The sequence below is a fragment of the Lepidochelys kempii genome, chromosome 2, assembly GCF_965140285.1.
Source record: "Lepidochelys kempii isolate rLepKem1 chromosome 2, rLepKem1.hap1, whole genome shotgun sequence".
NCBI lineage: Eukaryota > Metazoa > Chordata > Testudines > Cheloniidae > Lepidochelys > Lepidochelys kempii.
In genome coordinates, this window is record NC_136381.1 from 268,432,661 (window position 1) to 268,447,794 (window position 15,134).

Genomic DNA, 15,134 nt, shown 5'->3' on the forward strand with positions numbered 1-15,134 from the left:
GACAGAGCAGTGCTGGGGAAGGGCAGGCTGAGCTGGGGAGCTCTGGCCTGGCGACCTCCCAGTCTGAGGCCTTGCAGCAAAGGCCTGAGGACGTACTAGGGCTGCAGGAAGGCAGCCAGGGCAAGAAAAAGCAGCAGGTCCAACCACCCCCTTGCCAGTGATGAGTGGCCATTTCAGACTTCAGTGTGCCCCTGAGAGAAGGGGCTAGATGACAATTGGCAGTAGTCACTGAGATGAGGTGGGTTCAGGAGAGTGGGTTTCCCTGGGTGAGGGGCAGCTCCCCAAGGTAAGGGGCACCGTGGTCCAGGATGGACATGGGGCCTATATGTGGTGGAGATAAAGGGACTACAGAGAGGCAGGTAAGGGCAGGGAAATTGGCCAGAAGAGGGCGCTCCTGAGCTGGATGAGCTAATTCCTGGACTGACCAGCAGGAGGCACTGTGTCAGTGAGTGCCCCGACCTGTTACAAATGGCAACCACTCTATGGAATACAGCACCTGCCAGTTTCAAAGCTTTTTATGGCCAATAACTAAACAATGTGTAGGAATAGATTTGCAAAGTCCTCTCTCCACCACTCAGATCCTCAGCTGTTGAAGCCAGTAGAGCTAATCTGATAGACACCAGCAAGGATCTTCAGACCACGACCTGCATGCATGTAACATTTAATGTACAGTGTTGGTACTACATAAATAATACAATCAAATAACAATAGTTAATAACCAAGCAAACCATCTATGATGTACTGTATGATTAGTTACTTCACTGAGAAACAAACTATTTAAAAAAGAAAAGGAGGACTTGTGGCACCTTAGAGGCTAACCAATTTATTTGAGCATGAGCCTTCGTGAGCTACAGCTCACTTCATCGGATGCATACTGTGGAAAATACAGAAGATGTTTTTATACACACCAAACCATGAAAAAATGGGTGTTTATCACTACAAAAGGTTTTCTCTCCACCCACCCCACTTTCCTGCTGGTAATAGCTTATCTAAAGTGATCACTCTCCTTACAATGTGTATGATAATCAAGGTGGGCCATTTCCAGCACAAATCCAGTTTTCTCCCCCCACCCCCCCCACACACACAAACCCACTCTCCTGTTGGTGTCCCCTGAATAGATATGTGGGCACAGTTGGCAACCATCATGGGGCCTAATCACATCAGCCACACTATCAGAGGCTCATTCACCTGCACATTTACCAATGTGATCTATGCCATCATGTGCCAGCAATGCCCCTCTGCCATGTACCTTGGTCAAACTGGACAGTCTCTACATAAAAGAATAAATGGACACAAATCAGATGTCAAGAATTATAACATTCATAAACCAGTCGGAGAACACTTCAATCTCTTTGGTCACTCGATTACAGACATGAAAGTTGTGATATTACAACAGAAAAACTTCAAAACCAGACTCCAGCGAGAGACTGCTGAATTGCAATTCATTTGCAAATTGGATACAATTAACTTAGGCTTGAATAGAGACTGGGAGTGGCTAAGTCATTATGCAAGGTAACCTATTTTCCCTTGTTTTTTCCCCCACTGTTCCTCAGACGTTCTTATTAAACCCTGGATTTGTGCTGGAAGTGGCCCACCTTGGTTATCGTGCGCATTGTAAGGATCCGATGAAGTGAGCTGTAGCTCACGAAAGCTTATGCTCAAATAAATTGGTTAGTCTCTAAGGTGCCACAAGTACTCCTTTTCTTTTTGCCAATTGTAAGGAGAGTGATCGCTTTGGATAAGCTATTACCAACAGGAGAGTGGGTTTGTGGGTGGGGGGCGTGGGGAGAAAACCTGGATTTGTGCTGGAAATGGCCCACCTTGATTATCATACACATTGTAAGGAGAGTGATCACTTTAGATAAGCTATTACCAGCAGAAGAGTGGGGTGGGGGGAGAGAAAACCTTTTGTAGTGATAAACACCCATTTTTTCATGGTTTGTGTGTATAAAAACATCTTCTGTATTTTCCATAGTATGCATCCAATGAAGTGAGCTGTAGCTCATGAAAGCTTATGCTCAAATAAATTGGTTAGTCTCTAAGGTGCCACAAGTACTCCTTTTCTTTTTGCGAATACAGACTAACACGGCTGTTACTCTGAAAACTATTTAAATACTTTCATTGAACACAAAGCAAGACTCTGATCCCGTAAATATTCACGACAGGAGGAGAACTGCCTACATGATAGAAAGCATCACTCCAGATACTAAGTGTTTGAAGGATAAAGTCACATTTTTGGTTGATGATGATAATTAAGTAGTGAAAACATAACAGTTGATCTGATGCCAAGACAAGAAAGTATCCTCAAGTAATAGGATTTGAATTCACCACCTTTGCAAGCCCCGAAATCCAGTCCCACTCTGGTGTGAGTGGTGGCAACTCCCAGCAATTTCAATGGGAGTTTTGTCTGCTTATGTCCAGGAAGAATTTGATCCAGAGACCTTGTCCACTCAGCTACACAGCCTGTTCTTGCCCTGTATCTGAACTGACATGGTGAAGTTAGCGACAAGGAGGCTTTGGCATTGTTCCCTGAATGCACTACTTGATTTCATTTATCCGTAGGTATTGCTGTCTCACTCATCGCCAGGGGCGGAGTGACTCAGGGCATTGAGCCTTCATTTTACATGTAGGAGGTAAAACTCTGAACCTTTCTCCCTTTAATCTGTTTTCTGACACTGGTAGCTGATGATGTGTGAGAACGGCGTCGTTACAACCTGGTTGCATGGGGAAATGCTAGTTTAAGCAGGTGTCTTCTTACAGCATCCTTTCGAGGTAGTGAGATGTGTGTATCGAGCTGATGTGCTGGTGAAGTGGTTGTCACAAGCGTGGGCTTTTCACCAAGAACCTTGTTCTTCTGCTGCCACAAGATGAAATCTGGGCTCTGTCACCCTCAGCGTCCCCGCTGAGTGTAGGAAGGATAGTGGGGAATGGAGAAGACAGGTGGTCCCAGAGGTCTCTGGACTCTCGCCCATTCAGGGCAAGCACCTAGAAATGGACCCATTGTTTGACTGATGCCAGACAGTTTTGCTTAGAAGATGCAGCTCCTTGGTAAGCCCAGATAGAGAAGGTTGCAACACATTCTTGGGTCTCTGTGGCTGGGTCCACATCAGAAAGGAATGAGCATAATTGTTTGGCTAATGGGAAGTAGCAGCTGGCTTTTCTGATCGCCGCAGCTAGCTGAAACTCAAGAGCAATGAGAAACCAAGCAGGATTCTGCTGTGAGTGGCAGGGTAAACGTACTCTGTCAGTGAAGGGCCAGGTCACCTTTGCAAACAGTTCCTCAAAACACTTCCCCTGTCCACTTGCATCACCTCTGTGCCTTGTCTGGATTGAGCGTTAGCCGGCTGCTCCTTGCCCAGCTCTCCATTCCGGCGTAATGGAAGTCACAGCATTCCTGTCAGATGAGAAGGTGATGTAGAGGTGGGAGCCATCCATGGCTAAGAGGAATTGAAACACCAGGCCCCAGTCCCATGAGCATTCCAATCACAGAACTGTCTTCGGAGTCAACCAGACTCCCGGGCACGGAGCACTTACAGAATCATACCCAAATTATAACCCAACCCCTGGGCAATAAGGACTGCAGAGTTCAAACCAAGGCCTCCGTGCAGGCAGCAAGACATGGAAGTTACACTACAGGAAGCAAAACATAAAGCAGACCAAAAAAAGCCAATGAGTCAAAGACCATGAAGAATTTTCCTATCTTTGAACTACACATTGTGCTTTAAAAAGGCATCTATTAACACGGGGAAGGCTTTTTTATATGGTACATAATGGAAATAATTAGATCAGTGCATAAATAAAAAGGAAACAGCATTCATTAAAGAGGTGAGTCAGATCACGTGTGAGGAGCGCAGAGAGGAATACCAGCCTGAGAGGCAGTTTTACAAGTTTGAGGCCACTGTGTTAAGTTTATCCAGACAGATCAGAAGAAAATATAACTTCCTCTTTGGGCTAAAGAAGACACCAATTTAAATCCAGTTGATACTGTTAATTTAAAACAATGGTTCTGAAAAGAGTCTCTCAGTTAATGGGTTATGTGTGGGGACCACACTGGAGAGAAGGCTATCAGAACACATGGTTTCATGATCTTAGCCATGTCATAGCATATATATTTCCACATAATCAGGGCAGTGTCCTCCTTTACTGATGTTTTTGAAAGAACGGGTTTATATATATGAAGTAGTTGGGATAAGTTTAATCAATTCAGCATCCAGGAAATAACTATTATTGGGATAGTTTTGACATTATTTCTTACTCACCACTGAAAGAGCATCAGGCATAATGGCTTTTGATCGCCCACGCACCAGGATGTGATTAAACCTGCCACACAGAAATAGAACTGCCTCTGGGAGAAGACCAGGGAAAGGGCTCAGCATTACGCACTGGCCTTTGCTGTTATTGGTCAACAGCAGGGCCGGCCCACAACATGTTGGCACCTGAGGCGGGGAGCTCAAAATGACGCCCCTATGCCCCCTCACTTGGGCCAAAACTTTGAAACTCTGGGTCCTAGTGGTGCTGCCCCGCCCCCAGTCTGGCACCTGAGGTGGCTGCCTCAGATTGCCTCATGGTATGGCCAGCCCTGGTCAACAGCCAGATTTACAAAAGCATTTTGGTGTCTAGAGATGCAGCTAAGCGCATACAAAAAATTTTAAAAGCTCCTAAGCAGGTTAGGCGCCTCCAGCCAGATCCTCCAAGTATAACTCCCACTGGGAGTTAGGTGCATAACTACTTTTGAGGACCTGGGCCAGAGATACCACTGAGAGTCAAGGGGAGTGGGGTGCCTGACTCACTAGGTGCTGTTGTCAATCTCACTAGCACCTATCGGCATCTTTACGCACCTAAACACCTTTGTGAACCTGGCCCCAAATAATTTCTTTGAGGAACAGTTTTCAACAGCTGAATGAACGCTTCAAAAAGTTACTTCTTTGATTCATTGCTCAACAAGAACCAGATCATATATTTGCTGAATATTATTTGACCAGCTGTTCTTCATACCCCATTAATCATTCTCCACCCCTTCCAGCCCTCCATGTTCCCACTGGCTAGTTGAGGGTACTGATGAGGGGTCTACCCCCATCTTACAGTCTTCCTGAGAGTCAGTCAAGCTCAGAAGGTTCATCATCAGACATTTGGAAAACCCAAGGTTTGAATCAGCCCTGCGTCTTCCAAATCTGCCCCCTCTTCTCCTGGGGGAACACTCTGCTATTCAACATGGTTCCTGCTTTGCCAGATGTTTCCTGGACTTCTCAACAATTACATGGTGTTTCCCAATCTGCTGATTGTTAACCGGAAGACAGGTTTGAAATATCCACCCTCTCCTGACAAGGGAGATTCAAGGAGCCATTTAAAACCTTTCTCGGATGTGTTTGGAAATCTCAAGCTGTCCCCACTTGAAAGCCCTAGTTCCTCCCTTGTTTGCTCCCTGGTAGGCAAGAAGATATTTACTGATGGATCCATACCCAGCACCACCCTTGGTCTGCACGTCAGCCCCCCATTGGCATCAGCTGGAATGCCAGACAGAGCTGGATGGGAGGGCATCGCCCTGGGCACATTCACTCAGTCGCTGACCCATGTGGATCCTCTGATGAGCGATCAGACTCGTCTTCTGGCTGAAGCTCTTCCCGCAGTGGGTGCACTGGAATGGCCGCTCCCCAGTGTGGATCCGCTCGTGCGACACGAGCTCGCACTTTTGGCTGAAGCTCTTCCCGCAGTGGGCACACTGGAATGGTCGCTCCCCGGTGTGGATCCGCTGGTGTTTCACCAGGTTGGCGCGCTGGCTGAAGCTCTTCCCGCACTGGGTGCAGGGGAAGGGACTCTCGCCGGTGTGGATGCGCTCGTGCTTCACGAGGTTTGACTTCTGGCTGAAGATCTTCCCGCATTGGGCACAGGTATAGGGGCTCTCCCCAGTGTGGGTGATCTGGTGAGCCACCAGCTCATACCTCTGGGAGAAGCTCCTCTCGCACTGGCCGCACTGGTAGGGCCGCTCCCCCGTGTGCGCACGCTGGTGCTTCACCAGGTTAGATTTGCGCACAAAGCTCTTGTCACAGTCGGCGCATGGGTAGGGCCGCTCCCCCGTGTGCAGGCGCTGGTGGGAGATGAGCTCATAGGTGCGGGAGAACCGCTTGCCGCACTGGGAGCATTGGTGAGGCCGCTCGCCCGTGTGGGTGCTCTGGTGTGAGGCCACGCCTGACTTATGCCGGAACCTCTTCCCGCACTGGGCACACTGGTGGGGCCGCTCACCCGTGTGGGTCTTCCGGTGCGAGAGCAGGCCCGACTTGTGGCCGAAGCGTTTCCCACACGCCTCGCACTGGTGCGGCCGCTCCCCTGTGTGGGTCCTGTGGTGCGACACCAGGCCGGACTTGTGCACGAAGCTCTTCCCACACTGGGCGCACTGGAAGGGCTTCTCGCCCGTGTGGATCTTCTGGTGCTTGGCCAGGTTGGATTTGCGGATGAAGTTTTTCCCGCACTCACAGCACTGGTACGGGCGTTCCCCAGTGTGGATTCTCTGATGGAGGGTCAGGTTGATATGCTGGGTAAAGCCCCTCCCACACTCACTGCACCGGTAGGGCCGCTCGCCGGTGTGGATACGCTGGTGGATGGTCAGGTTGACGTGCTGACTGAAGCCCTTCCCGCACTCAGCACACTTATATGGCCGCTCCCCGGTGTGAGTCCTGAGGTGCTGAACCAGCTCCGATCTCCAGGTGAAGCTTTTCCAGCACTCATCGCACTTGTGTGGTCTCGCCCTTTTCTTGGGTCCCTGATTCCCACTGGGCTGCATGCAGTGGCTGTTCCCTCTTCCACCTTCAACAAGCTGCCCCAGCCAGCCGCCTTCCTCGCTGCTTGGCTCTGGGACGCAGGCGATCCGAGTGCTGCAGATCTTTGCCTTCTCTGAGCCTTTGGCCAAGCCGATTCCAGTCGGAAGCTCAGGGGCTTCCAACTTTTCAGCACATTCCTCCTCATTTTTCTTCTTGCTTCTCTGCCTGGGCCAGTCCCCTGCTGGACGGAGAAAAGAGTCCAGGCATTATTTATGGATGGGGTGGTGGTAACGAGTCATAGATTTTAAGGCCAGAAGGGATCATTCCGATCTTTCAGTCTGACCTCCTACAGAACACAAGCCAGAGAATTTCACCCAGTGATTTCTACATCCAGACCAAAACTTCTGGGCCAGCTAACGCATGCTTTTTAGCATGACATCCAGTCTTGATTTAAAGCCTTCAAGTGATGGTGAAGTGAGCACATCCCTAGGTTAGTTATTCCAATAGCTAATTACCCTGCCTGTTACAAAATGTGTGACCTATTTATAACCTGAATTTCCCTTGCTTCACCTACCATTCGGCCTTTGTCTGCTAGGTTAAAGAGGCATCTACTATCAAAAATCTCCTCTCCATGGAGGTACTCAGAGATTGTGATCTAGGCATCTCTTAACTGTCTCTTGGATAAACTGAAGGAAAATCCTAGACTCACATGTATCCTTGGAGTAGCTCCACTGACTTCCCTGAACATCAGGAATGAGTCTGGCCCACAATGTTTTGAGAGTGATAAGAACATAAGAACGGCCACACTGGGTCAGACCAAAGGCCCATCTAGCCCAGTATCCTGTCTTCTGACAGTGGCCAATGCCAGGTGCCCCAGAGGGAACGCACAGAACAGGTAATCATCAAGTGATCCATCCCCTGTCGCTCATTCCCAGCTTCTGGCAAACAGAGGCCAGGGACACCATCCCTGTCCATCCTGGCTATTAGCCATTGATGGATCTGTCCTTCAAGAACTTATCTAGTTCTTTTTTGAATCCTGTTGTAGTCTTGGCCTTCACAACATCCTCTAGCAATGAATTCCACAGACTGACTGTGCGTTGTGTGAAAAAATACTTCCTTTTGTTTATTTCAAAACTGCTGCCTATGAATTTCATTTGGTGGCCCCTAGTTCTTGTGTTATGGGAAGGAGTAAATAACACTTCCTTATTTACTTTCTCCACACCAGTCAGAATTTTATAGACCTCTGTCATATCCCCCCTTAGTTGTCTCTTTTCCAAGCTGAAAAGTCCCAGTCTTATTAATCTCTCCTCATACGGAAGCTGTTCCATACCCCTAATCATTTTTGTTGCCCTTTTCTGAACTTTTTCCAATTCCAATATAACTTTTTTGAGATGGGGCGACCACATCTGCACACCGTATTCCAGATGTTTGCGTACCATGGATTTATATGGAGGCAATATGATATTTTCTGTCTTATTAACTATCCCTTATTATCCCTTCCTAATGATTCCCAACATTCTGTTCACTTTGACTGCTGCTGCACCTTGAGTGGATGTTTGCAGAGAACTATCCACAATGACTCCAAGATCTTTTTCTTGAGCGGTAACAGCTAATTTAGACCCCATCATTTTATATGTAGAGTTGGGATTATGTTGTGCAATGTGCATTACTTTGCATTTATCAACACTGAATTTCATCTGCCATTTTGTTGCCCAGGCCCCCAGTTCTGAGAGATCGTTTTGTAGCTCTTCGCAGTCTGCCTGGGACTTAACTATCTTGAGTAGTTTTGTATCATCTGCAAATTTTTCCACCTCACTGTTTACCCCTTTTGCAAGATCATTTATGAATATGTTGAACAGGACTGGGCCTAGTACAGACCCCTGGGGGTGGGAGGGTATCACTATTTACCTTTCTCAATTCTGAAAACTGACCATTTATTCCTACCCTTTGTTTCCTGTCTTTTAACCAGTTACTGAGCCATGAGAGAACCTTCCCTCTTATCCCATGACTGCTTACTTCGCTTAAGAGCCTTTGTCAAAGAGGGACCTTGTCAAAGGCTTTTTGGAAATCTAAGTACATTGTATCCACTGGATCCCCCTTGTCCACGTGCTTGTTGACCCTCTCAAAGTCGTGCATAGTAACAGCAGAAGGTGGATTTTTTAGCAACAATCTTAAAGCGATTTCGAAATGGTGAAATTTACCCTGTGCAGGGGGCCAGCATGTGGCTGAGGCACAACGTAAGTCCCACTCAAGCCAGCATATGCTTTCCCAAATCCTAGAGATGTCAGGCTGGAAGGGACCTCAAGAAGTCATCTAGTCCAGCCCCCACGCTGAGGCAGAACCAAGTAGACCCAGACTATCCCTGACAGGTGTTTGTCCAACCTGATCTCAAAAACCTCCAATGATGGGGATTCCACAACCTCCCGAGGTCACTGTTCCAGGGCTGAGCCATCCTCAGAAAGTTTTTCCTAATATCTAATCTAAATCTCCCTGGCTACAAATGCAGCCTATTACCACTTGTCCTACCCTCAATGGACAAAGAGAACCGCTGATCACGGTTCTCTTTATAACAGCTTTTTACATATGTGAAGACTGTTATCAGGTCCATCCCCCTTCCCCTGCCCCCATCTTCTCAGGACTAAACACGTCAATTTTTTCAACCTTTCCCCGTAGGTCAGGTTTTCTAAACCTTTCATCATTTTGTCGCTCTCCTGGACCCACTCCAGTTTTCCCACATCTCTTAAATTGTGGTGCCCAAAACTGGACACAGAACTCCAGCTGGGGCCTCACCAGTGCTGAGCAAAGCGGGATGTGGTGTAGCCGCGTTGGTCCCAGGATATTAGAGAGACAAGGTGGGTGAGATAATATCTTTTACTGGACCAACTTCTTGTCTCTGTCACCAACAGAAGTTAGTCCAATAAAATATATTACCTCACCCACCCTGTGTCCCTCATATTCAATTCAGTCTGATCCAGTCCAACCTCCAGATCCTTTTCAACAATACTACTGCCTAGCCAGTTATTCCCCGTGTTGTAGCTGTGCATTTGATTTTTCCTTCCTAAGTGTAGTACTTGGCACTTGTCTTTACTGAATTTCATCTTGTTGATTTCAGCCAATTCTCCGATTTGTCAAGGTTGTTTTGATTTCTAATCCTGTCCTCCAAAGTGCTTGCAACCCCTCCCAGCTTGGTGTCATCTGTACATTTCACACTCTACACTCCATTATCCAGTCATTAATGAAAATACTGACTAGTACCAGATCAGGGACTGACACCTGCAGGACCCCACTAGAGACACCCTCCCAGTTTGATAGCGAACCATTGATAACTACTCTGAGTACGGTCTTTCAACCAGTTGTGCACCCACCTTATAGTAATTTCATCTAGACCATATTTCCCTAATTTGCTAATGAAAATATCACATGGGATGTCCCAAAAGCCTTTATAAAGTCAAGATATATCACATCTACTGCTTCCCCCCATCTACTAGGCAGATTTCCCTATCAAAGAAGGAAATTAGATTGGTTTGGCATGATATGTTCTTGCCTAATCCATGTTGGCTATTATTTATCATCTTCACCACCTCTAGAGGCTTACAGATTGATGGGTTTAATAATTTATTCCGGTATCTTTCCAGGTATCGAAATTAGTCTGACTGGTCTATAATTCCTTGGATCCTCCTTTTTCCCCATTTTAAATATCGGCTATATGTTCACCCTTCTCCAGTCCTCTAGGACCCCACCCGTCCCCCCTGAGTCCTCAAAAATAATCACCAATGGTTCAGAGATTGCTTCAGCTACTTCCTTAAGTACCCTGGGGTGAATTTCATCAAGCTCAGCTGACTGGAATACATCTCACTTATCTAAATATTCTTTAACCTGTTCTTTCCCTCTTCCTGCTTGTGTTCCTGTCCCCTGTTGTTAATATTAATTGTGTTAAACATCTGGTCATTATTAACCTTTTCGGTGAAGACTGAAGCAAAACCTTCCCCATTAAGTACTGGACCCACACTCTCGTTTGTGTTCTGTGACTGCTGATGTATTTATTTATTAATGTCTTCCTAATGCCTTCATGTCCCTTGCTAGTTAGAACTCATTTTGTTCCTTAGCCTTTCTGGTTTTGTCCCTGCATGCGGGTGCTGTCTTTTTAGAGTCATCCTCAGCAATTTGTCCATGTTTCCTCTTCCTGTGCAAGTCCTGTTTGATTTTCAGGTCATTAAAGATCTCCTGAGGCAGCTATATTGGACTCTGAGCACCGATTTGAGAACTTTGAAACATCCCATTCAAGTTATTTATGTGTCAGGATTATTACTGCTTTTCAAAAAACATTTAACGGAAAAACTGCTCACAGCCCTGGCAGCAAGCTGATACACCAGGGACTGAGTGCGCATATGTGGCATCACAGAACAGCACGACCCAGGAGTGTGATTCTTGGCCCTGACTTGGGCTGGTGTACTGCACCGGCTTCGGAGTGAGGGAAATAAACACGGCTGGGAAAGAGAAACTCAAACAATTGAGCAATGAGCAATTTCCCAAAATGAGCAATTTCCCAAATAGGCTACTCTTAGTAAACTGACAAGAGATGTAGTGTTTTCCTGCAAACTCCCACAGTCTGTTTTTTTGCCCACCCCATCCCACCCGCAACAAAGTACGTTTTACCCCCTCCTTCTGTTATGGCAGGGTGTTCTGTGGTAGGCCTGGATTTAGGGGCAGGTGACCCAGGCGACAGCCTGGAGTGCTAGGCCTGAGCGGCGCTGGGCTCGGGGTGCTGTTTTTGTTGTTAGCCTCTTATATGACAGGGAGAAATCATGCGTACAAATCGTGCATCAAATCTAAAATGGCAGCCCCCTAGTTACTTCCTCCACTTTCAGAAACAAAAAGTTCTCCCTAGCACATTCCAAGCTGTTAGGAGAGTCTGTGCCCTGCCATATTGCCTTGCCAACAGCTGTCTGGGGAGTTAAAGTCCCCCGTTACCATTGGGATTTGTCCTTTGGATGCTTTTGCTATTTGTTCTAAAAATACCTCCTCCTCCCGATTTGCTGGTCTATAGCAGTCCACTCCCCTACCATGAGCGGGACACGTCTGGTCCTTTAGCCATGTGATGGGCGAATTTCTCTCCCTCCATTTGGGGAAACTGAGAAATGACCTGCTTCTGCTTGTGACTCATTCCACTGATAACAGAGCAGCACTGAGGGCCGAACGTGCCTGTCTGCTTTCCAGTGTCCTGCTTTGCTGCGGAGCGGTTCCAAGAACGAGGCTTCCTGTTTTACCAAGTGGGGCTCAGACAGGAAGCCTCTGTGGGGGTTGGGTAGGTGCCGGAGGCTCACATCAGTGACCGCAGCATTAGAAAGGGTTGTGCTTCCCACATGCAAGAGGTTAGAGGGTCAAGGCTGGAGCAGCACGGGGTGCAGCATCACTCGGGGGTGGTCGTCTGTTACTGACCCTCAGGAGCACACTGTCTTTCCCCAGGGATGCCACGCCAGGGGTCGGAACCATAGCTTGGATCAATCAGTATAGCTCTATTGACCTCAATGGAACTATGGACCTTTGCATCAGCTGATGATCTGGGCCATTGCATGCTTAGTAGGCAAGACTTATCCTAGGACTGGGAGCTCCCTGGAGCACGGACTAGCTTTTTAAAGCCAGTGTATACAGCACCTGGCACAGTGGGGCTCTGATCCTGGATTGGTTGCCCCTAGGGGTTACTGTAAAACAAATAATGAATAATAATAGACTAAAGACAGCCCAGGGATTTCAATGATCCTGCTGCACCCAGTAAAACAACGAAGGCTGATCCTTACCCAGAGAAATCAGATTTGCATAATTCTCCCTCATCACCTCCTGGTACAGCTCCTTCTGCCACTCCGCCAGCATCTCCCACTCCTCCCGGGAGAAATAGATGGCGACATCATCGAACGTCACCGGCACCTGCAATAACAAGCACCAAACGCTCAGCACCTGCTGCTTCAGTCACCACCTGTCCCTGGCAGTTGTGGGGTTCCAGCCCAGCCTACCGACCTCTCTAGGCCCCTTCATATCCTCCTCTGTCCTCCCTGGCGTTGAAAAGGCTTCCCATTGCAATGCCATTGGTGCATGCAGTTTGTGGGCCTCTCCCCTCTTTTTCCAGATCATGAAACACGCCGTAACTAAAACCCAGCCTAAAATCAAGCCCAGCAAAACCCTCCTGGGTATCTCTCTCCAGCTTCACCTGGCGTTGTGACTCAGTCCCCTTAATTTCCGTTTATAACCCCACCCCACTGCACCCCCTATTTCCAAGCCATACCTCCGTGGCCAAACCAGTTCCAATTAGTGGTAAACTTAAGTTTTCATGACACCCTGCACTTAGGCTCCCTTAGCGTCTAATTTCACTGCTGCCAGTGAGCTCCTGACAGCCGCTACTTTTGTGAATTCATCCAAATAAAAGCAATAACATTTGTCTGGCGTGATTGGTTCTTTATTAGCCCTCGCTGCCTATTGCTCATGGTTCCACCAGCCTCCAGTTGCTTACAGGGTTTTTAACGCTTAATATTCCTTCCATTGAGGAAAGGTAGTGTCATCCAGTGGAGAGAGAACTGGACTGAAATGAAGGAGATTTGGGGTCTATTCCTGGCAACACGCTGCGTGACCTTGGGCAAAACACCTCCTGTCTGTTTCCCCTCCCCAGCAGTGTCTATTTAGACTGTAACCTCTGGTGGAGGGGACCATCTCTTACCACATGTCTTTACAGTGCCTAGCGCAATGGGGCTCAGATCTTGACGTCAGTCTCTAGGCTACCATCAATATCTATCCATATAGCAGTAGACATTGCTAGAGATTAAAGTGTGACAAACCACACAGCGATTGCTAAGCTTTCTCTCTTTTTCAATGCACCAAGATCTACCTTCTTCCTGTCTGCTCAGGCCTCTAGAGTCATTAGCGAATTCCTTTCAAGCCTTACAATGCATGTTATCTGGATGAGCTGCTTTGTATATATTCTGGTTCTCTGCATGTATCCCGTCTCCTGCTGTCCATCGACAGCTCCAGCCTCCAGCCTCGGCGACCACACCTCCTCTTTGGTAATTTTCTGACCGATGGCCAGATTTAAGCAGCACGTTATTAGGCGAGCCATTGTGGAGCCCTCATTGATTTCATCCCCTGCATTCACGCCCGGCCTTACCTTTTCCGACAGCATTTTTTTGTTACCCCAAATCACCATAATTTTCAAAGTCCTTCTTCTTCCTCTTAGCTGCTGTGATGAGGTGTCCTACTCAGATGGGTCCAGGCCATTCTGAAGTGCAGGATGGCTTGGAAGTCCCCCCTCTGCTTGGCACGAGAGGTGCTGGGAGACAACTAGATGCAGGCAACATATTTTTGGCAAATAGTGAATTTTCTGGAAAAGGCATTTTTCCAGGGCACCGAAATGATTCGTGGATGTGAGTCGAATTCAATTAATAGTTTTGGACAAAAACCCAAAACGAACAAACATTTCAGAAACGGCGGAACATTTTGAAGCGTTTGGCGAGTTCGTTCTGAAATGACTATTTCCAAACCAAATCTTGTTTCCAATCGACATTTGAAATCTTTAGTTGGACCCAGATGAAATTTCTCTGTTTTTCATTTTGCTGAGAATTTTTTTAAAAATTCAGCTTTGGTATGAAGCCAATGAGATTTTTTTCTGGCTGTTTCGGTTTGGGCACCGACCCAAAAACCCAGTTACTAACTCAGCTCCAGAGAAAAACCCCAGACAGCTGCCGCAAGGTCATCCTTTCTCCTGCCCTTATCTTTTGATTTCACAGACGGATTATTCCTATCTGGTCCCTTTTCTGTTTCCAATCTTTTTGGTTCACATGGACCCAGTGAACTGTAATTCTCCCAGGTGCAATGCACACCTACTGACCACTCCCTCCCCAGTGTCTCGCAAATTCTTCTGATATTCTCTCTTGCACTGAGTATGCACCAATCTTCTGCCTCGGTGCACTGTGCCTCCCATGCAAAACTCATACCACATCCTAATGCAATATGCTTATGAAGTGTGCTCCCCTCCTGCCAGTGGCTGATTTGCATAGAGGATAATAGCCTTCTATTGCTACCATGTAATAGTGCTGCCCCTTCCACTCAAGTGGTGGCCTCTCCTATTTTGGTTCTGAAGCACCTAGGTTCAAATCCTGCTGGTAGCTTTAGAACTGTTCCATTATTGGTCCCTTAAGGAGTTTTTCACATAAACAAACATATGCCCCCCGCCCCCCCCCCCAATTGAATAAATCGAGTTCTTTCCCCCCCATAGGCTAGGAAGGAAGACATTGTTACTGTTACTTCTTTGGTTAAAACCCTTGGGAGAGGGCTCAGATGCTGTGGATAGGAGCCCTATCTGTAGCTAGCCAGCCAGTCTGCGTGTGCCTCCAG

The 15,134-nt window shown here is 47.4% G+C and overlaps 1 protein-coding gene across 1 annotated transcript in view; it reads right to left on the reverse strand.

Annotated features, from left to right (window-relative positions):
• The window catches only part of LOC140905808 (uncharacterized), a 44,982-nt gene extending 30,038 nt beyond the window's left edge, over positions 1–14,944 (reverse strand). Inside the window, exons 1-4 of the mRNA XM_073329315.2 lie at positions 13,909–14,944; positions 12,554–12,680; positions 5,569–6,996; positions 2,329–2,331 (exon numbers count right to left, since the gene is read on the reverse strand). Of these exons, the coding sequence (XP_073185416.1) occupies positions 2,329–2,331; positions 5,569–6,996; positions 12,554–12,680; positions 13,909–13,947 (1,597 nt within the window). The 5' untranslated portion in view covers positions 13,948–14,944. The remainder of the gene's footprint in view (positions 1–2,328; positions 2,332–5,568; positions 6,997–12,553; positions 12,681–13,908) is intronic.
• Positions 14,945–15,134: the final 190 nt, after the last annotated feature.